This window comes from Camelus ferus, chromosome 5 (genome assembly GCF_009834535.1).
Source record: "Camelus ferus isolate YT-003-E chromosome 5, BCGSAC_Cfer_1.0, whole genome shotgun sequence".
Taxonomy (NCBI): Eukaryota; Metazoa; Chordata; class Mammalia; order Artiodactyla; family Camelidae; genus Camelus; species Camelus ferus.
The window spans coordinates 23,592,385-23,619,148 of NC_045700.1; the positions used below are offsets into that span (position 1 = coordinate 23,592,385).

The 26,764-nt window shown below is 34.3% G+C and overlaps 1 protein-coding gene across 3 annotated transcripts in view; it reads left to right on the forward strand.

The window, feature by feature from the left end:
* ARHGAP15 (Rho GTPase activating protein 15) overlaps window positions 1–26,764 on the forward strand; it is a 574,294-nt gene that overhangs the window by 288,307 nt on the left and 259,223 nt on the right. For all 3 annotated transcript variants that reach the window (XM_006191397.2, XM_032479387.1, XM_032479386.1), the window contains exons 7-8: window positions 3,392–3,490; window positions 4,720–4,849. In XM_006191397.2, the coding sequence (XP_006191459.1) occupies window positions 3,392–3,490; window positions 4,720–4,849 (229 nt within the window). The remainder of the gene's footprint in view (window positions 1–3,391; window positions 3,491–4,719; window positions 4,850–26,764) is intronic.

Below are 26,764 nucleotides of genomic sequence, written 5' to 3' on the forward strand. Positions count from 1 at the left end.
AAGACTAACTGCCAGAATGCATTTTGACAAGGGCGATACTTAATTGACAGAATTGAAAAGGGCAGTACCAAAATAAACATAGACACTACTCATTAAAACTCCTCTAAGATGTTTTAAATTAGCATGACAATATTCCATTTGTTAATTAAAGCCAAAAAACACAAATTTCTTCTCTCCTCATCTCTAGTCAGTGAAGTTTGGAGCTGGGTATACCTGCCTCCATCTTCAGAGGAACCAATAGCAAGGATGGAGACTAAGATTGCTAGCCCAAGGGAAAACTGCTGTTGAATTACTGACGGTGAATACTAAAATCAATATTGTTTAATACTAAAAAGCATGAAGGAATGCGTCTATTCCACATCCCGCCCGGTGAATATGCTTATATAATTTCTTAGGCACACATTTATTACTAGCAGGAATTCAGAGGGATCATTATTTGGTAAGAAAAAGTTTCAGGCAAATTGCCCCAGACGGGTATTTAAAGCTATCCATTCTTAACAACACCAGCAAATTTCATTGAGACTGCTTTGGTGACAGGATACACCCTTTCAGAATACAACTTGATGGAGATGAAGGATTTCAAGAGACATTAGTCTAATGTAGGCTTTGAAGCAAAATGGAGACGAGCAACTCTTGCCTAAATCCATCATGTGTTCTGTAAGTTCATCCTTCATCCACCTTGTTCCAGCATCTGTCTCTTACTTAGGCAAAGTATGATATTGAAAGAATACATTAACCTGGCTTAATATCAAATATTTTATGTTTGTTATCAGTTCTATATCACTCTAGATTGTCATCAGGAGTTATTCAATCAAAAGGTTTAGTCAAAGCTAACATTTACCGATATCTGTTTTTCTCAAGAGTGTTGAAAATTTGACTGTTCAAAGTTCAAGTGTGATTCAGCAAACCATTTATCAGAAAACCTAAAGAGGTAGTGTTAGAAAAGTGGATTGAGAAACCCGAATTAAATGGGTTTTAGCAGCCAAAGACTTTGAAACTGCTTTCCTGTGAGTGACTGGAATGGAGCAGAACAAAGTCAATTACTGACTGTAATTAAGAAGTGGATGCGTTTAAACTGTAGAGAGCAGTAGCAGACTTCTCCAGACTGCCTAGTAACTCAAAAGATTAGTGGGAAGACAGAGGAAAGGATGTAAACTGTATCTCTCTGATAGTATGTTTTGAATGAATTGCATTCATATAGTTCTCTGATCCAGCTTCCCAAAATGAATTCATAAATCACTGATTATGTACGATTAATGCAGTAATATATTTGGACAAAGAAACTTTTAAAATACATCTTGCTTTTGGTTGTGTTAGCAGTAAAGATCCCCTTTGCATTGCACAGCATGCACCAAAAATGCAAATGCACTGTTGAAATGCTTATATTTTATCACGGTTTGAATTTACTAGACTGGAAACTGAACTATGTTGGCTCTTTCCTAAACCCTCAGAATACAGTAAATCTAATTATGTTTATTTCTGGTACTTTGAAAATGTTCCTTTCTATAATTTTAATAATGGTTTATTTCTAACAATAGAGAAATATGTTACATTGTACATTGTGTTTTGGCTAATTCATTTTTCTTTGTGTATGTTAGCAAATAGTGACATTATATAATACATTCACAATCAAAATATTTATGTTTAGATTAGGATGAAGGTAGAGGTCAAGGACGTTACTAATTTTCTTGGGTTAGTTAGAAGTGACCTTATATTTTTAGATTACTATTTCTGTGGCAACACATCATAAAACAAATATTTGGAGCTTTATGTAAGTAAAGAACACTGCAAGGGTGTTCAGATAATTAAGCAAACAATCAGCTTAACTATCTTTTACTAGATACATAAAACAGAGGACTATTTGGAGGCTATTTTGAGCCATCCCAAATCTTACATGCAGTTTTACTTAAAAAAAAAAAAAGGTGATTGGCCCTGGTAATCTGTCAAATTCTAGTGTGGGTAATTAAATTTCTCTTATTTTCTAATCTTTCACTTCTCATAATTGTATGTACTTTGGATAGTTCCTCTTCTTACAGTTGTTAAAAGTTGGAATCCAACTCACTCAAGAATGGTTGCATTGCAGCACTGAGTAATGTTCCATCTCTAAGTAGTTGTTTTCCAAAAATCAATGCAAATAAATATATATGTATGTGTGTAGTCAAAGATTTCTTTAAAACTCCAGGATCGTTGTCATTAAATGTTGCCATAAGAATCACCAAAACCTTCAGAGTGAGCTATTTGGGGTAATAATTGTCACTTTACTGATAGAATTACAGAGATATTTTATAGCATGATTGGTGATTTTCTGAACCTATGCCACATTTCAGCATTCACTTCCGATTTGGAGAAAGTCAGGCTGAGAAGAGGGGACTGGCTCCTGATTGAGTATGTTGAAATGTCAGTCCTCTAAACCTCAGAAGCCTTGCTTGATGTGTGACAGTAGTTGGGAAATATTCATTTTCCTTTTGAAACAAAAAGTCAATAATACAAAGGGAAAATCTTCACAGTTCAGATTGATGGTCTAATACAAAAAGTGTTGCACACCCACTCTAATCAAATTCTTCTCTAAGTAGTCCCTTACCGTGTGAAATCAAGAGCATTGCTCTGTATTCTATGGGATCACATCTTTCTTTCACAATTCCAGGGAGAAAGATTCCCTGTAATGGAAAACGTATAGTTGCATGCTAAATATTGCCAACTACTTAACAGCCCTCAGAGTCTGGAACAGGAATGTTCATTTGATAAATACTCTCCATGAGAGGTTCCAATATGTAAATGAACTTTTATTCTAAAGTACTCCCTTTGTGGGGAAATTGGTCCTTTATTACTTTCCTATAGATCTTTATGATAGGAAAGTAGAAATAGCCAAATGTTATTCATTAGAATGACCTTTTAGAAAAGTCTGCATTAGTCTCTTTGGTAAATAATCTGTTTTAGTGCCCTCCATAAAAGGAAATCAAATATAGAGATACTATTAGATTTAAAAAAGACAAACAGGAAAGAGCCAAAAGTGCAGAATGAATTCTGACACACCCGGGTGCATTTTTCTGAGGTTCTGACTTAAGTGGATACTGTCTGCATTATCCTGAACTTCCTGGCTTGCTTCTGCATGAGTTGGAGTAGTTCAGCTTTAGACTACTCTGAGTTTAATCATTCTGTTATTAAAACAATAATGTATTTGTTATGACATGAAAAAAACAGTTTATGTAGAGCAGTTCAAAATGATCCTAGTCTTCCAGTTCCCAGAAAGACAATTACGGGAATGCAAGAAAATATTTCAGTGTATTAAAGTGTGTTTTTTTAAAAAGGATATATTTTTTAACTGTAAGAGATCTAGTTCAATGGTTTGCTTACCTGTCGTTTTTGTTTGTTTGTTTGTTTGTTTTTTTAGATCACAACGGTATCAGGAAATGAGTTTCTTCTGCAGTCAGATATTGACTTCATCATATTGGATTGGTTCCACGCTATCAAAAATGCAATTGACAGATTGGTATGTATTTGTTTTGGCTGTTACCTGATTAATTAGAAATGTAGTCATTTAAATCTATCTCTTAGGTATATAACGCACGTACGTTTAAATGGATCCTACTAATTGAGAGTTATTAAGTTATTTTAAGTTTAAATAGAGTCCACTAAAAACGTTTTCAGCAGACAGAACTTGTGGAACTAAATGTCATTTGATTTCTCTTTCAAAAACACAGTGCATTCTTTTTATTTTTCTGAAATAACACATTCATTTACTGAAGGCTGTAAAAAGCCCACAAGAGCTTAATAACTATGAATTTTCACATTTTCAATATATGCAATCTGTAATACATCTTCTTGAAAATAAATATCAGTGTATTTAAGCCCATATTCACTGTTGTAATACCAGTAAACAATAATCCTTTGTACTGATTTTCATTGTTTCAGCTAAGCTAGATTGTTCTCTTGAAAATTACATATCTAGAACTTCATGAAATTCTAAATCACATACTTAGAGTATGTTCTTAAAAGAGTCAAATTATTTAAAACCACTCATATTGTACTTTTTCTAGGCCAAACATCTCATTTTAGATCACTAGTATTTGCAAAATCTTGAGGAGAAAATATTTTTGAGAGCTTTAATAAGGTAAAAAATAAAAATACAACATTTTTGTGTAATTTTATTGCTATTTAACTGTAGACTTCAATTACATTATGTTGGGATCAAAACTTTAAAAAAAGTAACAAATTTACTTTTCCTCATCCTCAATATAGTACCCTCATCCAAGCACACATGGGTGCACGCGTGCACGAACGCGCGCACACACACAGACACACACACAGAGTTTGTTGTCATTAAGATTGGACTGTGGAGTCAAACTGCCTGAGTTTGAATTTGAATCCCAGTTCTATCATTTACTAGCTGTGTGGCCTTAGGCAAATTACTTATCTCTTTTGGCTTCAGTTTCCTTGTCTGGAAAATAAGGCTAATGTTAATAATACCTACCTCATAGGATTACTGTGATGACTGAGTTATGCATGGAGTGCTTAGGGTAGGCACGGTATCTAGTAAGTATTATATTTATAATTATTATTATTACTAAGTTTGAATATTGAGCTTAGTATTGGGGCCCTATCCCAAAATAATTATCTTATTTTGAACTTCCTTTTAATCTAACATCAAAATATATCACAGAAACAGTTCATAAATTTTTTCTTCCTTGTAAAATTATTCCATCTAATTGTTATTTCCAGCCAAAGGATGCAAGCAGTCCTTCAAGAAACCTGGAATTATTCAAAATTCAGAGATCCTCCAGTACTGAATTACTGAGTCACTATGATAGTGATATAAAAGAACAGAAACCTGAGCACAGAAAATCTTTAAGTAAGTATTTTTTTTTTACTTGCTCATTTTAACTTTGTTTAAATGCACTGCTTATGAAATATAAATGCTTTGAAATGAGGTTTGAGCCAAACTCATACTACTTATGGAAGATTGGTAGCCATTTCCTAGCTGGGGATTCGTGCACTGGAGGGCAGTATGGGCGCTTTGCTCACGTCATTGTTGGTAATGCCTTTCGAGAAAATAATTGTTCCTAGGTCATGGTCTCTGCTTACAGCAAACCTCTGAATCTCTGAGTAATAACCATGGCGTTCAGATTGGTGATTGATTTTGAGAGTGGGAAATGTCAAGCGTCTCCAAACCTTGGTATGCTGACTATTTGGTTTCCATACATTAAAAGATATATGAGTGACCAGCACAGTTGGCCCAGCATAAACCAACAGGCTAAGCAGCTTTCCATACTTTTAGAACTCCAGAAAGATTTAGAAACATGGAATGTGTATTAGATGTCCTCCAAGGTCATACATAGTTCTAACATTCTGAGAGAAACGAGTTCGAAGTAAGAAGGATCTGTTTGTCCCCTTATATAGTGACCTTGAGCCCATCCCTTAGTCTTTTTCACCTCACTTCTTCAATAAAAGGGGGTTATGAAAAGGTGTCATATGTATCTCAGGGTTGGTAGGGGTCTCAACCTCCTGAAAGAACAAGTAGATATCTCTGGAATCAGAGAAAAATAATTTCCTGAAGTCTTAAAAGTTATAGACCTTTCCTGGATCAGCTACCTAGCTACCCCCAATCTTCTGCAGGCCGAAGCTCTGCCACTGAGCTATACCCGCTTCCCTGCAATATTCTGCATCACTGTTTTTCCTGCCACTTCCCTCTGACCAAAGATCAGTATAGTTATACTGTAGCTTTTTGAATTTAAGGAGAACCCAGGAAGCAGAGAAAGGCTGAGTATAGAATATCTACATATGTACATGAGTAAATATGCTCGATGACTATATATATATTTGTGTGCATTAGGGAATAATATATTATATTTATGTATATATAAATATACATGCACACTCACCCCCATGACAAGAAGTTATATGTGATAACGTATCTTCCAAATCTAAATTATTAGGAGCCCAAATCTAAAAACAACTTTGAGTAGGAGCAGCCTTTCAAAATTATCATTATTCAAAGAACTATACCATAATTTCAGCAACTGCTAGATACATATTTATTTAGCCAGTTGTGTTAAGTTAGAGCTTAAAATTATCAATATCAATGTCTTATACTGTATGGTGCTTTCAAATTAAGTTATTTGTGGAATATTAGCAATGCCATTTAAAAAAAATTTCATATGTTGGCCTAATTTGGAGTTATCTCATTTGAAGATTCCTCTTTAATTCCTGGTCATTGTCCCACTTCATATGGGACAGATTTTAGAATCAGAATTCAATCGTGAGTTCAGAGTTAATGTTAACTGCATAAACATTTTGTAGTAGATATAAAAGGACGTATGAGACAATGAGCAGTAGCTCTGGAATCTCAGATGTAGTTGTCAGTTTGGAGGAGACTGTGACACATTTCCAAAGCCTAAAGCTCAGGAGAAATTTAAGGTTTGTAAAAGTGTGTTGAGAAACATTGAGGTAAATGGATTCTGTGTTAGCAGTAGTCCATTGAGGTGTTTCAGACCATAGTTAGGAAACAAAATTCCTATGGGTATGAATACCAGCACTTCTCTTTAGAATTTTTTTTTAACTGGGAAAGATAATTATTTGTCTATTTTGGGCTTAAATTCAACCTTGCCTTAAAGACAAGGAAAGAGACATATGATTCATTCTGTTCATTTCAAAATATACTTAATTAAACAATGACCTCATAGACGGCTTTTTCTTTGCAGTTAAAAAATAATGATAGCTAACAAATACTGAGTATTTACCATTCAGGCATTGTTGTAAGTGCTTGTCTTATGTTGATTTACTTAATCCTTCTCCTAAGCCAATGACATAGGTACCATTATTAACCCTGTTTTATAGATGATGAAACTGAGACACAGAGAATTAAAGCAACTTGTTCAAAGACAAGTTACAGAGACAAGTGTCAAACCCAAACAATCCGATATTAGTCTGTCCTTTTAACCATCACACTATAGTGAAGTGAACAAATAAAAATTAAAGTTTATATCAATCTTGGACTTGTATGGAAATATTACATTAAAAATGAGATCCATATAAATCAATAAACTAAAATAGGGACTCAAAAACATATCAGCAAAGGAATTAAAACCAGATGTTGTCTTTGGACTTTTATTTCACCATTAAACTAAAAGGGTCATTTAATCTTTAATGCTAGCCCTAATTTTAGAAGATGCTTCTTTTCTGTATTTTGGTGGATATTTATAGTTGCACGTCTTTTTTAGGGCTAGTATATTTTTTGCAACGTAGGATACAGTTAATATCCATCTATTATTTTGAGTTAAGTTCATTCAGTATGTACGTATTCATTTTCATTTGAAAGGCACAATGATTGACCCATCCACACAATATCAAATTAGACTATGCATTTGAAATAGTGATTGGCATATTTTATATTTAATACTTTTAAAAATATTTTTTTTCAAGTAGGAAATAGGCTCTGTGAAACCTCTCTGATCTCAGTCCCAGATTTGAACACCCAAACTTGGGTTTTTAAAACATTCATTCGGTTTTATGTCATCCTCTTGAGATTGAATAATTATGTGGAATTAGAGATTCACAGTATCTCCTTCCTTATTAGAAGTCTAAGCACAAACTTTATTATCAGTTTGCTGCCTTTGGCTTCCTGTGCCCTTGATGTTCCCATGAGTTTTGTCGCCAAGATTGTAGACAGATAAAGCCAGAATTACTTTTTTTAAAAGCATGTGAACATCATTAGCAGCTAACAGGTGGTCATTTCATTGTCCAGTTTCTCTGTATGACATGGGAAAAAAATAATGTACTTTCAATGAGTGAATTCAGAAATTCAAGTGCTTAAAGTACTTCCCTTTTTAAAATGTGATTCTAACCTGCCAACGCTATTAAGTACTGATCAGATATTTTAAGATATCATTTGAGTCTAACAGACAAGAAGCCAGAAAATTCAATGTAAGGGCCAAATCACTGTGGGAAATTCAGGACACCAGCATGGGATGAGAGTGGGAGAGCAGCTCTCCAGGGAGGGCTGTTACGGAAAGTGGAGAGTCAATCAAAGAAAATGCTAACATATTTTTCCGAGGAAGGAAAAGTGTCTTCCCCTGAAGACAAAGGGGAAAGACTCAAATATAAATCCAACAAATCTTGGAGTGGTTTCTTAATTTTTCTGAGCTTTACTTTCTAGATCTGCAAAAATGGGTCTACTGCTGTCCTTGTAGGATCGAGTGAGAATTTGAAATTAGATATGTAAATACTTAGCTCACAGCAGGCACTCAGTAAGTAGGAGCTCTTATTGTTATCCTCTGTGTCCCCATGCAGATGGCACCAAAATAGGGCATGAGCCAAGGGTGGTGTCTGATGGAAGACTGGAGCAGGGTATGTGTACTTGACATCCTCTCCCTGAGTGCACAGAATTGGATATGGGAGTTATGGCTGCAAACATCTAAATGTGAGCGGCTGCTCTTTCCCTTGGCGACTCCCCAGGTGGAAATGGCAGCCAGGGCATTCTTGGGAGTAGCACACCAGCAAACAGTACAAGGGAGCCAAGAGATACTCCTGATCCTTTATGCCCCGAAGAGTGGGTCATTAAGGAGTTCCAGGTGCTGAAAAGGATTCAGCATCTAGCCATTTTGCTATGACTTTAGCCGTAACTCTAGTTTATTCACTCATTCATATGTTTATTGTTTTTCATTAGCTGGTACGTCTGAAGGTACACAACTAAAATTCTTGGCTCCATTCATCTGTACTTTCTATTTTTAAAAATTGTTTTTGTATTTAGATTATGCTTTAGGGGTAATATGTCTGATAGGTAATCAACTGCTAAGCTGTAAAATCCATGTGTGGAGATCTTGGATAACTTCTATTCAAAATTGATACTTAGCATTATAAATAAGCAACTCAAAATGAACATAAGTTAGAAGAATACAATCAAAATTTATAGAACCAGAAGGAAATCGGTATCCTTTTAGCTGTCTTTTGATTAAGGTATCATAAAAACCAAATGTGTTCTGAGTGAAATTCTAAAAATACTGAGATATGGATTTCCCAATTCCATAGTTCTTTAGTGATGTATGTGATAAGGGTGTTGTACGAGGCTTCAGGAATAAAGACAGAAATGGAAAAACTTGGATTGAGATATTTATACAACGTAGAAAATGAAAATGCTTGTGAAACTTAGTGATATCTTTGTTTAAAAATTTGCTTGCAAATTATGATCATGCCAAGTGAAAACAAGTATGATAGAGAAGGCAGTTAGTTTTTATGCTAATCTAAATAATTATAATACAGGCCATCCACAACTGTAAGTAGACTGTATTCTCAAAATCCAGTTGTAAACTAGCTGCTTAGAACTCAACACATTTTCATAAAGAATCTATACCAGCCACAAAAGCACACTTGAATCTTACGCAGTCATTTAGAGTATTGTTTCTAGGGAATAGCGCATTCTGAGTTTGTTGCACCCCTGGCCCTAGGAGCTCTGTCTTCCCAGTAGCATTGCTTTCCATCTGATTTCCCTTTTCCTTCCCGCCCACTCCCGCACCAACTTCACCAACGCAATTAGGTGGCTTTGACTAGGAGGCTCCTGGACCCTGAAAATCCCCATTTGGTGGCAGGGATGGAATGCAAAAAGTCCAAGCCAGAAGAAATAGTGAGAAAAGGAGAGAATACAGGACTGGGAGGAAGTTTTTGCATCATGGACAGGGAAGAGAGTCCTCAGCAAGGGCAGATTTTTTTGTGGGCAATCTATGTAATGACAGATAAGTCTAGCATTGTCCCAAATGTTCACATTTGTTGAATCTAGATGGTGTCTACACAAGTGGTCATGGTGCTATTGTTTTCTGTATGTTTGAAAGTTTCACAATTAAAAGTGAGTAAACACATACACACACATACAATTAGGCATTACTCAGGTTCACAGTTCAATAAAAGAATATATACAAATTGCAATTTGAAAATTGTAGAAGAAATATCAGATTTTCTGAATATGGGTTACATTAAGACTTCCTTTAAATATAAAACACTGATAAGTCATCCTTTTCCTACTTTTTCCCCAAAAGCCAGTTTTTTTTTCTTGTGACTATTGCGACCTTCTGACAACTATATAATTAAGAAAGTTTGTAAAATGTTTATTCTTATCCAAAATGGAAAATTCATACTAGTTTCTTGGATAAATATGTAATTAGCAATTGTTTGAAACACATATTATGAGGCTTTTTCTTGAGACTCATATAAATACGTATATTAAAGTTTCTTCTTATTAAGAAGTTTGTATAAAATAGTCTAATCTTGCCAATGCATGAAAATAATACGATGAATAAGCCATCTGCCAAGAAAATGAAAACAATCTTAAAATTACACAAATAAATTATATTCAGCTCTGAAGAAGAGAAAAACTCCTACCTGGATACAAAAAAAAAAAAAGTCGTAATAATTGTGTAGACTATTATGGGTACTGTGTTTTCAAAGGGTTTCAGATTTAGGTAAGATGGTCAATTACCTGATTCTTTTTCCTCCTAAAGCCAATATTGCCACCCTGGCACCACTTCCATTCAATATCCAACTGAGAAAAATAAACCATTGATCTATAGTGTGAAAATAAAAAATAATTTTGTTTTTACCAAAGTCATAAGATAGTATCTAAGGAACAGTGAGTGTCAGTTTTCTCCCTGACTGTTTTCCATTGGTTAAGGGAGTTCTTTATTTAAAAATATTCCGGTTTGGTGAAGAAAAAAATGAAAATTTTAAATAAAAGTTTACATTGCCAAACCTGGAAGATTTAAACATTATGAGGAAAAAAAAGTAAAGGTTAGATTCACACTTGATAATCAGGTATCTAAATTACTTTGTCAAAACAGTATTATTCAGGAAGGTTCCAGGGCTTCACCAAAGCACTGTGAAGCCACAGCGATTGTTCTGACATGTGTTCCCAAGATTGCAGTAACTCCGGCTTTCCTGGGACCCATAGATTACAGTTTCTTCAAAACATTCAGTTCTCCATGAATCATTGGATAAGAGGACTTAGTTATAAGAGGAGCAAAGAATGTCCTGATTAATCTCTTCCTTCCCATCTAAGGGGTTGATCTTGCCCTCTGACCTGTTGGTGTCCATTGTCATGTATCTTGTAGAATCAGCTACTCTGAAAGTCTATCTAACCCTATCAGCACTCAAGCACTAGATCACCCCATCTCCTCTTGACCCTGGCAGTAACTCCCTGACCATATTTCCCCTTAGATGAACTGCATTTAATCAATTTCTGATTTCATTAGGTCAAATGGCATCTTTCTTTCAATAGGAGGCCAAATCTAGAGGGCTCTTTGCTCTAACTCTCAAGCAATATTTCCTTAGCATTAATACACTACTGTGATTATAAACAATATAAAAAATAATGTTTTTAAATCTCTGAAAGTTTCCTCTCTGTTTATTACGTGACCCTAAAATGAGCATATATTAACATTTTCTTATATAGTTAGGTATATAATATTTGTTCACTAGTGTCAAATTAAGTTTAAAATATCTTAACTAAACATCATATTCAAAGCATTCTTACAGTGAATCCCTGTGCAGAGAAAAGCATTCTTTTGAGTGCAAATGATCAACTCTTTCTGAACACAGGATTTACTTGGCATACTCCTTTTTGTTTATAGAGTATAGGAATAATGCTACTTTTCTTTAAAATTCTTTTTAAAAAAAAATCACTTTCTAATGCATTTATTTCAGTGTTCCAAATGGGCCCAATAGGATGCTTAGAATCAAACATTTAAATGTAAATATGTATAATCGATGAGATTTTCTTGGAAAGTAAGTTGATTTCTCATTTTATCATAGTAAAGCCCACATCCATGCAGGGAAAACCAGGTGTTGCCTTCACCCCAAATTATGAGTTGTATCCAAAAATACCAGCTCTTTCCATCCAAATGCAATAAAATGTGACGGACCCAGCTTCCTTCAAGAAATGGCTAATGGATGACTTGAGAATGGTAAATCAGTCTGCCAGCTCATCTCTCTTTGATTATTTACATAGTACCTAAAGCCAAATACTCCTGCTACCCAATTTCATAAGGGTAAATAAATATACCCTTTTTGTATACAAAATTAATTGGCCTAAAAAATAGAGGCAAAATAGTAGATGCAAGTTGTGGGACTGGGAAATTTTAGGACCTAGAAATTGTAGGACTGGGATGGTGCCATCAGAGGCGGTGTCTCCAAACTGAAGTCAAAGGTTAAGAACAATTTCTAATCAAATCACTGCATTGAAATAGCTCAAGTCCAAGTTCCTCAATAGAAAATTCTTTGTGACTTGTATCCCCTTCTCCAGTTTTTTCTCACCCTTCTCTGACCCATGGTATATGTTCCAGGGAAATGATACTTTTAATTCCTGATGCATGGTACTGTATGCTGACTTTTACGTTTAATTCAAGGTCTTCTCTTTGCTAAATTAACATCCTGTATGACTCAGCTCAAGCCACACCTGCTCCAGAAAACTTTCCCAAACCTCTGTGGTTAGTTAGGAGATTCTTCATGGTTTTCCTACACTATTCAGTGAAGATTTCTACTGCTGCAAATTGCTGAAGTGTTACAACAAGCTAATTATTCATGCCTATTTGTCTACCCACCAGACTGCCAGCCTCTGAAGAGGACTCTGTCTAACTTACCTTTATCTGCAACTAGCAGAGTGGTTTGATGATATTTCAGAGTACTCAAGAATGTTCAGTGTTAAATTAGTTAATGAGTGAATGAGGACATTCAAATAACCATTATCAACATGCTTCTCATTCTGTGCTAAAATTGAAGATAAAACCCTTGAAACATTTTTAAGAACAATAATAGATTATTTCTTCATCATGACTACTTGTGCTGGTTTGATATCTTAAGGTCACTATTTGTATGTCTTTCTCAGTTTTCTCTTAAAACTATAAATCTCAAAGCAGGGGTATATTTTTGGCAGGTCACATGTTCTGTGCCTAGCAAAATCATGTACAAACAAGTGTTATATTATACAGTAGGGATAAAAACGACTAAGATCTTGGGGGAGGGAAAAGGGAAAATCCTAGTCCCTTTACTTAAAGTTGCTCTCCTCTCAGCATCTTTCTATCATGGATTCTGGCCTCCTATTTTATTTGAAAGAATCACAAGTTACTCTTGATGTTCTTCTGTGGGTGCTAACTTAGAGTTTTTAAGGCTGTATTGGAGGCAAGGTAGGAGTTGGGGGTAGAGAGCCAGGGGAAGGAAGGCAACAAAGGAAAGCAAAAGTTAGCTGGAGTTTAATGCTGCTGTGAAACACTGGTAGTTATTCAAATTGGGAAGAGAGGTATGACAGAAAAGAAAATGCGTACATATTAAGGTAGAGAAGAAAGAACTATAGTGCATAACATGTTTGGAGAATACCCTAGACTGGTGAACCTAGAGTACATAAAACATTAGAGCAACAACTGGAGATCAGGTTGGAAATGAGCAGGGAACTTTGGCAAAAGGTCTTGCAAGGAATGCTAAAAAATTTGGATTTACACTATATGCAGTAATGACAGACTTTTATGCAGGCAGGAGACATTAACAGATCTGATATTCAACGTGATAATTTTGGTGGAAATGTGGAGAATGGCAAAGTGATAAGTAGCACGAAAAAGTGAAAACTCAGAGATGAGGTAATTAGGAAACTATTACAGTGGCCCGAATAGCATAACATACGGGCTGAAACTAGGCAATGGGAATGGAGAAGGGAGAAAATTCCAGAGACTTCTGAGGGGATATTACAGGTTTTCTTGACATGTATTAGAAGGATTCTTGGCAGTTTCCAAATACCCACTGCTTCTGTGGTTTGGTGGTGGTAGGGGTGGGGGGGGGACACAACATCAGGAAGCCTAGGATTTCAGCAGAACTTGCATCCTGTATGTCATTCTTTTAGGATCTTATTAGATTCTTGCTACTTAAAGTGTGGTCCAAGAACCAGCAGCAACAATATCACCTGGGAGCTTATTAGGAAATACAGAATTTGGAGTCCCATCCTAACCCTACTAATCTGTAAGTTGACAGGTGATTTATATGCACATTAAAGTTTGAGAAACATGCTCCCATATGACAAAAATAAGTCCTCTAAGTATGTTTTTGGAAGTCCTGAGCCAGAGAGTGGCCTCTGAGACTTTACAAGAGCTACTTATGTAGAAGAGCTGTCTGTTCTCTCTTTATGTAAAATAACTCTGCATATGGCTATGCCATAACAGTGATTTTGGATGGTGAATATTTATTTTATCTCATCAACCCCTTTCAACTCCTGATTGCAGACTGAGACAAAACTGACTTATATTTTCCTTGTAACTTTTGCCTGAGCCAAACCCAAGTCATGAACTCTGAATTATCCATGTCAAAAGTCAACAGCTCTAGCCAAACAATAACAACAATAATAAAAATTAAGCCAAGAGTAAACTACTCTCACCAAAACCAACAGCCAAAAAACCAAAGCTCCGAACAATTCCTTGGAAGAAATTCATGAATTTCCTGGATGTGCTCTTGTGTAAACTCCATTTGAAATGCTGCTTACCTCTTATTTTCCATTTGACTCTTGTAAGAATACATAATCTCATACATAGCCTTCTTTCTGTTATTTCTCTTCTCCAGATGCAAGCCTAACAGTATTTTATAGCTTAAATGTCTTTTATTTTCATGTTGTTCTTGAGTACCTGAATTCACTTCCCACTGGCCTTTTAGGTAAGATGTCATAATTCTGAATGAGCCACGACTTAGTGATTTTACTCACTGAGTAAGTTTATCTGTTGTGCCTACCAAAACAACCAAGGCCCACCAGCATACACTTTAGTGAAGTAGTTTGGAAAAATTCCAAAAAAAAAAAAAAGAAAAGAAAAGAAACTAATAAGTAGGCTCACAATTTAGTTATCAATAAATAAAAAATAGATTCAAAATAAAGTCTGATTAATCCTTCTAGTTGTATGAGATTTCACTCACTAGAAAGAGCTAATAATGACTATCTTAGAAGTAAAGCATCATTTTCTCAGATCCACCTTTATTTATTCTAGGAAATGCAAACTGAACTGGGTAAATGGTAATACTTTTCTAAGTAAGACTCTTTCTCACAAATTTCCCCTTAAATATCCAGGCTTTTAAAAATTTATTGGATGTTAATGAGACAGATTGAAAGAGTTTCCTCAAAATTTTAGTAGTGCCTGGATGTACTACAGTTATTTAGTTTTATCACTCCAGGACAGCTTACAAGAGAATAATTAATCTTTTTTTTTTCCTATTCAGTACCTAGCTTTGTTATTGAGGTTCCATGCCTTATTTTTAAATTAGCCATAACTGATTTCGCAGAATGGTTTGATTGAGAACCCATACAATTTTTGCTTAACTACTTTTTATTGAACAAAATCCAGAATTTTAGTCAAGAAGTGTATAATCACATGCAAGTGGAATCATTAAAATTTCCTTTACCTTCCAGAATAGTAATAGCAGGTCATTACAGAATCATAAGAAGTGAACTCACTTAATACTCTTTACAGTTACATAAAAGCAATCATTTTCATAAGTTTTAGAAGAAGCTTTTAACTCTTTCTTGAGTATATTGGAATATTAGAACCTATTATGTTGTGTTACTGTAGATATGACTTGTGAATTGGAAAAAAAAATGTTCTCTGACTCAAGACTCAAAAGTTATCCTTTTCAGCTTGAATAGTTTTGTTTAACACAGTTTGATGATATTTTTCTCATGGCAAGTAGAGACTTTTTTGCTGAAATATAAATTCCAGTATCATTTCTTAATTATTATACTCTTAACTTGAGAGAAAATTAGAGGAGAAATGCAGTATTTTCTACTGCAGTTAAGTACAACAATTCATGACACTTAATTTAAGGTGAGTCAGTTTAGAGGAAAAACTAAAACAAACCCCTCCTCTACATTATTATTGCCTTTCTCCTTCCTTTTCTTGTAACCACTTCTCATCTGTGACTTTGAAACCCAACAGTTTAAACCTGGTTCTTATTTCAGTGGGCTAATCCCCTTTCATAAATCATGCTCAAGAGCTGAAATAATTTGCACATCATTTAAAGAGTATTTGCTTTGAAATATTCACCTCAAGCCCTTTTGTATATTCTTTCTCTCTAAAGATTTGTAGTATTTGTTTTGTTCTCTGAGGTATAAAAGACCTGGATAAACTTTATTCCTGTTGTTTCAAGATTAGTTAACAAAAATGCATATTAATTCAGCAGGGACGGTAACAGACCTCAGTGAAGATGATCGTACGTGTGCCTCTCGGGAATAACAAAGTACGAAATGTCAGTCTTCAAATCTCCTTGGACTTGCTCAAAAAAGCATTGAGGGATTTAAATTACTCGAATATGTCTACAAATGTATTTTCTTTGTTGTGGAGAACAGGAGCTTACTGATTATTTTTCCCCAGAAAATTGATTCTAATTTGTATTTAAACAAAAATTAAGCTATCTACAAAGTGGCTTTTCAAGAATACAGAGAAAAACTGTCACAGAAAATGTAAATTTAACATCAAAAAATTATATTTCTGACATGCCACTAAATTTTTAATGTCTTTAGTTTCAGACCCCAAATCCCAAAATAAAATTTAACAGAACATCCACATCTTTTTTCCCTAAAAACAAGCGGAATTGAAAGGACCTCATAAAATCACAATTAAACATATTTAAACAGAGTTCAAGGATATATTTAAATGTCTAAACTCAAATTTTCCAATTTGCTGGTAAACTCAGAAAAAAATGTCGATTTCTCCAGACAATATATCTGTTTTGTATGTTAAGATGTGCCCTGTTCTTTTCTTACACTGGAAATGACCGTAAACTTTGGCACTTATGTGCTTATCCGGAAGTGACTTAAGTGGATTCCAGGGTAATAAATCACTCATATGGATCCAGCCACCCACAGTCTTGTTCCACTTCTCTCCTTCACGAGTGTAATAACAGACATTGCCATAGTCCTCAGGGTGCCAAACTTTGCACCATTAGGAAAATCTGCAAGTAGCTTGATTTATCTTCCTCACTCAGTTAGCTAAGACCCAACTAAGTGAAAATCAGCAGGAATGAACTTGACTTGTTAAACTTTTTTAATAGGGATATGCAACAATTAGAACTTTCTCCCTTTGCCATTTCAAATTACTTTGGATGTGAAGCCCCTTGTGAAAAATATTCAGATGAGATCTCAAATTATAGGTGCATGGCTGGATGATGCTGACTCTGAGTTTTCATTATACACAGAGGATTGTCTGCTGTTTGCAGTTAATCTAGACACAATCCTCTTGGTACTTTGGAAGGCATGTGGAAGAAATAGCCATTTTATAAGTTGTAAACTCCTAAATTACCCTAAATTAGAGACACTATTAATCGGAGACTTACATATAGATGGGATCTGCTTATTGTGTAGGCTTATCTTCTCCTGATGGAGAAATCAATTAAATATTTAGGATGCGGAATACCTTCCAGGTTGGATAATGCATTTCATTTAAATTATGGCCCTCCAATTCGAAACATTAAAGGGGATCTGAACGGATGGAAGCACATTACTGTCTCTTGGATTGGGTGCATTAACACTTTAAAAATGAATGTGCTTCCCAGGATTTCCTATTTGTTCCACCAGCTGCCTGTCGATGTGCCAGATAAACAGTTTAAGGATAAGCATGTAAAAGATGCATATATAACATTCTGTGTGCTGAGGTGCACCCTTGTAGGAGAAATCCCCAACTGTGACCTCTTAGGATGATTTTTTCAATGCCCTCTAAAATGAGCAATCTAAAATGAGAGGGCTCATTTGATCATGAGAGAGTTGGAGGGAAAACCTAAAAAGAGATGCAATTAGTCCTCTCAGAAAGGTTCTGTGTACTTCTAATCTTTCTTCATTTCTTCCTATCTTAATAAATAACTGGTGACTATTACAAGAAATATTGGGACAATATGGTAGAATTTTAAATAAACATAAGCTTTTCCATTGTAATATTTGGCCTGAAGATAATCATTAATCACTCAAGGACCATCCCTGTGCCAAATTTATGAACAGTGTTGTAAGAATGAAGTTCTCATGCCTTCCATGCTACAAAAGTGTGCTATACAAATAGCTAATGTTTTGGAGTGCTTGCCAGCATGTAGGCCCTGTCTAAGCAGTGACATGTTCTCTCTCATTTATTCCTGTCAATAACCTGATGAGATACAGTGGTATTGTTATCATCCCCATTTTACCTATAGGCACTGAAAGGTTAGTCAGTATGCCCCAGGTCACACAGCTAAAAAGTGGCAGATTTAGAATTCAAAACCAAGCATTCTGACTCCACAGCCTGGAGCCATAGCCATTGTTTTGCGAGGCTTCTGGATTCTGGAATAAGACTGAAGGTCTCTGCTACTTACTTAGCTCTATAAACTTGAGCCAGTCATTTAACCTCACTTATACTCTGTTTTATAATCTTGAAAATGTCAATAATGATAGTACCTATCTCAGAGAGTTGTTTGGAAGCAGAAATTAGATTATGTATGTGGAGTTTGTAGCAGTGCTTGGTATAGGGTAAGAACTCAATAAATGTTAATACTAACATGAGTTCACATTTTATTTCCGCCCATAGTATTTTGAAGAGTCTTCCTAATGTGGTTAAGAAAAGATTACCTTAGAGATAGATGATTGAAATCTAACATATTTTCGAATATTCTTTTGGATTTTCAGGGAAAAAATAGCATATGGAATGACTTACAGAAGACTGAACTCTAGTCAGTCTGAACTTAGTCAGACGTTGTCCTCTTTTGTTTCCATTTATAAAAGTCTTGATTCAAAATTGACATAACTAGATCATATTAGCTTACTTAGTGAAAACAAATTTATCCAATCATAAAAGAGATGATGGAGATAGGGGTCAATTTCATCATTTCTAGAGACAGACTCCTCATGCCTAATCTGATAGAACACATGCTTCAGTGCATTTGCCTTGCTTCAGAAGACAGCAGAATACTCAGCTAACTGGTATAATTATATAACTTGGATGGTCCTATTGAGGGGCTTAAGCTTTGGCAGTATAATACCTAATTACAAAGTTCAGTGAAGTTGCAGGAATTTAACTGAACTTATCAGCATTTTGACTGGGAATAAAAAGAAAAGGAACAAATTGATCCTTTCAAAGTTGGGTGGAAAGAATGTTCCAGAAGCCTTCCTTTGTAATCACTGTCGTTGAGAGGTCCTGAGGCCTCTTATTTGTTAGTAATTGATACCTAGACTTCAGGCTCAAATACTAAAAAAAACCTGCTATTTTAAGGGTTTGTCAAGAAAGTCAGGAATTAGGTTGGTTTTTTTTTTTCCCCCTACCCAGTCTTTTGCTAGTCTTTCATTATTGGGCCAAGGTCATTGTAAATCGGGAGTAAATCATATGCAGATACTTTTACTCTTTCAATATTTTAGGAAGACTATTGGGATAAAATCAGAATCTGATATTTAAAACAACCAGAATGTGGTTTGTTTGGCTGGGAAAACAGTCTGACTAGCAACCATTCTATATTTGTTTTTTCACTTGTTTATTTGGAGGTCCTAACAGTGTAGTAAAGCTCCTCACTGACTCTTAAATTCTGCTTTTCTTCCACTGAATAGATAGAAAAGAAATTACTTTAGATAGAATGATAATAAAGGAGTGAGACAGAGGCCTAACCAGATAGATTAGACAATCAACTCTACAAACCAGTGAAGGAACAAGTTACACAGAGCGATATTCCTCTCAGTGTATTTGTTACATTCCAAATATTAGAGGGCTTAAAAATGTCTCTGTACTATAGTATGTTCATAATATAAATGGATTAACTCATCAGAATGATCTATATCTGGGGACGGAGGGAAGACAAAATAAGCTCAATAAAACTAGAATTGATATTTGCAATCTAAACAAAGATGACTGAACTCTAAAAGGCTTCAGTAGTGGCAGCAAGCACTCAGTTCACACATTCACATCAAGGGCATTTATTGAGGAGTTGTTTACACTGTTTGAAACACTAAATTAAAGGGTTCCAGATGCTCTCAATTCTACGTTGACAAAGAGTGTTTATGGTCACAATTTAAGTAGATATTTCCTACTCACTACTAAAACAATTTAATTTAACAATAGTTTGCACATGTAATATTGTTAAAATATACCTGCTTGATTTTCTCAACAAAATGAAAACTGATTAATTGTGCTTTTGGCAAAGTACTTTGCTTAAATTTACATTTATATCTCACATTGAATTTATCAAAAATTTTGCCTTCACTTTAAGGGCAAATTCCTATCTGTGGAGTGTTAAGGAGTACCATGGATCATGGTCCACCAAGAGTTCATAAGGGAAGAATTTAGCACATCAGAATGCTGCAGGCTTGACTCCTAGAATCTTTTTTCATCTCTAATCCTCTAGAGGCTGCGATAATTTCCTATGTGGCCCAAAGAAAGAGAATCTGCCACTTTTCAGTGATAGAAACAGTGATGAATGACCTAGAGACCAGCTTTTAGGAAGCAAGTGCTATTATAATTCCAGATTAAGGTAGATCACCAGGTTGTCCAATTGCAGTGCAGTGACGAAAACCACTGATGCTCAAAACAGATGGCCTGGGTGTAAGTCCTGGCCCTGCGAGCACCATCTGTGTGACTTGGGTAACATTTCCTTATAGATTTGCAGTGAGGACTAAATCACCTAGTCCCTGGAGATGCTTAGAACAAGCCTGGCATAAGTAAGTGCTCTTGAAATGTGAGTTATTCATACTAGAGATTCCTATTAGACCAAATAAACCAAACAGTCTATATGACTTGCCTAATATTAAAAACAATTGGTAAAAATATAAACCACAGAGTGGCAAATTAAATAGAGGTTGTAGAAAAATTTAGAATAGTTATAAATAAAATAATAATTTTGAATTTTCCATTGTTTTATGTATTAAAATTAAATATATTAAGTAATGACATGAAGTAAAGAAAGGTATAAAGTAATATGGCTAAGTGTATTGTCAAAAAATTAAAGCATTTTTCTTTCACAGGGGAAAGAATTTTTATCAATATTTACATATTAATATCAATATGAATAAAAAATATAAACATCAGATGTTCCATGTGTTGTTCTAATTACCTAGCATGTATTTTCTCATTTTTTATCTTTAAAACATCCTATATAATGAGAATAATTTTATATTCATTTATAGAGGAGGAAACACAAATATTTTAGTTTTGAAGCCCGGAGTTTAACTAGCACATGTTGTATCCTTTAGGCTTTGTACAATTTTGTTTTTATTTTCTCTCAGCTTTCTTTAAGTTTTACTTGCAAATATGTATAAATAATTATATTGTTAAGTGATTTTCATACATGTGTTTTGAAGGATAGAGATCTTTATAGAGATATAAATGCATGTATGCATATATCATATATAAAAATAAAATTTAAAGGCCACATTGACAGATGGAAAAAGCACAAATGTCAAGGAGAGTTGAATCATGAAATTAATATGTAATAGCAAAAATTAAATTCTAGCATTTATTGATTTAACAGATGGTGAGTTAAAATGTAGACATCTTAAAATATAATTTGCTTTTTAAAATTAGTGAAATTATTCTATGAACTTTTTCAGAAATTTGTTATTTTCTAATTATATTAAAAATAACTCTAAACTTCAATTTCCCAAATAAGTCATATCTTTCATTTAACAGTCCTTGTTTAGAAATATTCATATATATAAATATTTATTATGAGAATATAATATTCAATCCTAGATAAATATCTATAAGGTTATAGTAGAGGTAAAAAAAAACATTTGTCACATATTTGTATTACTGATTAATAAATATGTATTCAACTTTGTACCCTAAGTATAGACAAAAAACATTGTTTTAAAATATCTCACATAGTAATTATTATTATCAATCATATACACTAAAGCCACAAGGAAATTTTTTAATTCTAAAGGCAAAAATTATAAAGAAATATGAGTAAGATACAATGAAATATAATAAAAATTGAAATTGATAACAAGATACTAAACAAAGTGCTCCAAGTCATTTGTTAAAGTAACATTTCCTTCAATTGCTTTTGTCCTAAGGGAGAGCCAAATAAATGTCAAATTTAGTAGTATGCAACCAAAGAAATATTCAGAGGCAAATGAATAGTATTAAATGTTTTTAGCATTAAGAAGAAAGTAGATTTCTATACTTGGCTCAAGAAACATTTTTTAAATAACTAAATATAACTAAAGAAATATGAAGGTAGAAATGATAAAATTATGAAGACCAATCAATTAGAAAACAAAAATATTACTATTGGACTGAGGTAGTTCTTTGAAGAATAATCTTACTAAGAATGAAATAAAAATCACTAAAAACTCCAATTTAAAAGAATGTAGAGCACAAATTAAAATTTAAAATGTGAAGCAGATACAGAAGAAGTTAAATTTCAAGACAATAGTATATAAAATTGTATTCTGATAGATGCGAAACCAATGAACTATGTTATTTTAGAAAAATTAACCAAAGGAAATGAGGAAAAACTAGGATACTTTAATAAACCTCTTCAAAATCTCCCTCAAAGTGTTTCAGGTCTGAAGATTTTTCTGATGAGTTATGTCAGTTTTCTGAAGAATGGGTAATTTTCAAAGCAGACAAATAATTACTGAAAAAAATCTTAAAGTACACATATAATCAAGAAACTAAAAAGGATAGGGATAGAGAGCATGCACCACCACTGGCAGCTATAGCTGCCATAAACGGCAAGGGTAGTCCACACAGAAGTGAAGACCATATAGGATGAGAGTTTTAACGCTTATCTTCCAAGAAGTTCCTCAAAGGAGTCAGCTCTGTAGACCTTCAAGCACTACCAGCAGTGTGTTCAGAAAACAATATAGGGGAAGGATTTTCCTATTGAAGGGCTGGTGATTATAGGCCTTGGGGAAGAAGAGTCTGAAGTTCTGAGTGCTCTTAATAGTTGACATTGGACTCCTCAAATCTGGAAGTTAAGAACTTTAGATTTGGTCATTTAAGATCATCAAGAGACATCAGTTTGATGAATAGTTTAAGAGAAAGAAGCAATTTTCCCTTCTTCCCAATGTTTTCCTCTCCTCTGGGAATGAACCATCACTCATTGCTTTCAAGTCCAAGACTCTTGCATATCACAGAACAATTTTCTTTAGAATAATGCTTATAGTCCTTGGTCTGTGATCAGCTTGAGATAATGTCTGTAAATAATGGTAAACTGGTCAGGATAGTCAAGGCCACCTGACTCTCTTACCATACTCATGTTTTTTTGTTTGTTTATTTTTGTTTTCTTATGGAAGCAATTAGCTAGATCTTTTTTAACTTCAGAAAACTAGTACCCTGAAAATCATCCTAGCAACATGGCTTTAGTGTTTGGAGGTATAGTTTTTTATTTTTTTATACTAACTTAATGGTTTTTAAGGTTGCTAGTGGCTTGCATTAGTCAAGGAGACAGCTTTTAATAGCCTGTTTCCTATCTTAAAAAGAGGTGTCAGATTGAGACTTGAAGACTTCAAGAAAGGTCATGGTGAACACCATCTCACAGCTACAGTGGTGTGCAAGAGTAGCATAATTTGAATAGCCATGGAGGAAGATCCAAATTGCAAAGATTTGCTTTTTCCAGCATCCAATCCAAGTCAAAGAGTCAAGACATCTGCATATTATTAAAATGCCAGAATGATGGATCTAGTTAAATGGGGAGTTTTTTAAAAAATGCTTTATTTACCCTGTTTCTTCATGCTTCCCTGTAACACTTTGAATCATAAATATGGAATAAATCATAGTATTTCATATTTATCATTAAATATCAAAACTAAAATTAAAATGAAAGTAACAGGAGTGGGCGTATGGCTCAAGTGGTAGAGTACATGCTTAGCACACACAAGGTCTGGGTTTAATCCCTAGTACCTCTTCTAAAAATAAATAAATAAACCTAATTACCTCTCCCTCAAAACAAAAAACAAACAAACCCCCCCAAAAAAAGAAAAAATAAGTAAAATGAAAGAAACATTACATTTTTATAAGTCTTATCATCAGCCACTACTCTTCCTTGCATCCTCAACATATAGATATAAAAGCATATGTATGTGTATGCAGGTGTATAGACAAATATTCTGTCTGTATTGTATATAAGCTTTCTGTCAATCAATTTGGAAATGAGCACTGAGAGCCTTAAAAATATTTGTACTCTCCAAACTTAATTTCAATTGTAGAAATCTGTTCAAAAAAAATAATAACAAAAAGAAAGGATAACAATAGTCTGAAAGTCTGAATTAAAATTTTTTTTATTGTAGTGAAAAATATGAAATAATCTAACTGCCAACAGTGGGCATTTATTAAATAAGTCCTTGTGCATTTATACAACAGTATATTATGCAGCTGGGAAAATTTATATTTTCAAAGAACAACTGCAGAATGAACGTGCATGGCATAATGTGAAGTGAGGGGAAGAAAAAGCAGGCTACAAAACTTGTTTGATAAAGCGTATGAAGGTGGGGACCCGATCTACTTAAATACTGTTAAATATGTGAATGAATATATGACATAAAAGAAAAATACACCAAAATAGCAACAACAATTATTGCTGTTATTCTAAGTAATACCTTCGTCATTGGTTTCTCTTGGTTTTTTTCTCTGTCCTTTTTCTGTGCTCTAAATTTTTCTCAATAAATGTATATTTTCTACCAAAAACCAGAAAAAATATAAAATAGGGCATTATTGCAAAAGATCAACATTATTTATAGGAAATACAGCTCACAAAGTGTCTGCTGTATTGTGCTTATGAGTATTTGGCTGTTCTTTGCTCAGATTCAAAACTCTCAGGTCTGTTCATACCAGTTTTCTCCCACAAACTTCACCTGCTGCCCCGTACATGTGATTATTGTATATATTATATTAATTATATATATATTATATTTTATCCTCAGTACATGGGAAGGCAAGATTGATACATGCCTGGACAAATATAAATCCAGACACTAAGAACAAAATTTCTCATAAAAAAGCTGAAAATGTAAAGGTTTAGGAGACAAAGTACTTGAATAATGATAAACTAGAATCTTTATTTTATACTAACCAGACCTCAGATGTGAAACACAAATTGTGGTTTATTGCTTGATATGGTAATTGCATGGGGGTTATTATTGGTCTTTACTTTCATTTTTTTTCTCCTCTCAGTTGGTTTTAATCCAAGAAAATATACAACTTTGTAGGAAGATTTTACCTAAACTTTGATCCTTTTTAACTAACATAGATATGATTCCTCCCCTCTTTGACAAGAATAAAGTGAGAAAAAGAGGAGAAAGCTGAAATATTGCCATTTAGAGGAAACTTAGGAAAGGAACCCAGAGCACGGATGGCCTCAGTCTATTCTCTGTGTTGTGCCGTGATTCAGGGAAAGGGCCCTAGGCTGTTGGGCAAAAGAGCCGGCGGCTCCCTGGGCACTCATGCCGCCCCCGTCAAAGGGGAGCCAACACACAGAACGTAGATAACATACCTGATTTCAGCCCCAGGACAGAGGCGTCTTTTGCCAGAAAAAAAAATTTCTTTCATTTGAAGTGAGACTTTAGCCTTTTCTTCAGGCTTTAAAATGCTCAGTGAGTCTAGAAGACTCAAGCCCACCTTTAATTAAAATCCTTGAACACTTTCTTCAGATTTGACTTGTACGGTAAGACTGCCTTCACTTCTGACATGTCTGTGCAGCAGTGGACTCACGATGTGGGATCTTCACTCCTCTGAACTTGGGGGAAATCCAAGGCAAATGCATCATTTCTTCATTTGTGCTAAATGTTATAAGAGAAATGTAAAGACTAAATGACTAGTTTTTACTATCATTAGAGAAAATTATTTTTCCCCTATCATTAAAAAGAAGCAACTAAAGTAATGGCACCTATCTATAAATGTAAGAATATCAGTAAATTCAGCAGGAAACTTTTTTAACTGTCAAAAAGAGCTATTTTCAATACCTAATTTCTTCAGCATGACTTACGGTACCTTTATCTGTAAGGAAAAATTTAGTATTTGTAAAAATGAAGGTGCTAGTAATTTTGCTTCTGAAATTGTGAGTATATATGATTTCCCTTTGGGGTGTCATCTTCAGCATAGTACATTAAACAAGTATGCATTACTACTGGTTCCAGCAGGCCTGAAGTTCACCATTAAAACTGAACTGTTCAGCATGTGCACATGACATGTAAAAATGGTTGTGGTAAAGTGTATTTGACTCACCATCTCCATTCTGCCTGGGGTTTTTATTTTCTTTGCTTGGATTATTATTATTATTATTATTATTATTATTATTATTATTATTATTATTATTATCATCATCATTTTGTTTTGTGGTGGAAGTTTGCCTTTACAAAAATGGCAGCTTAAAGTTTAACTCTGGAGAAGAAGTAAAAGGCTGCAAAGAAGAAATGGTTCCTAATCATTAAATCTTCTGCAAACTCATGATAGGAAAACCAGAGCTCCACTGAAGGTTAGAACCATTTCACCCTGAAATTATAATTTCAGTCTATTCCTTATTTCTACCAAAAGAGAACAGAGTCTCATCCATTTATTGATCCATTATATATATGAGACACTGTTCTATGCGCTGGGTGCATAATTTTGAACAAAACAGGTTAGTGGATATTCTCCAAAACGTCCCACATAGAAGAGAATGCTGGCCCTAATATCAGAGCTATGTGTTGAGGATTGAAAAGTAACTGAGCCTACATCTAGTCAACCTTCTGTTTTTATAAAAGGCAGAAGTTAAACCAAAAGCCTGTATTAAGTTAGAGTTCAACCAGAAAAGCAGAACCACTACTAGTAAGGATGGA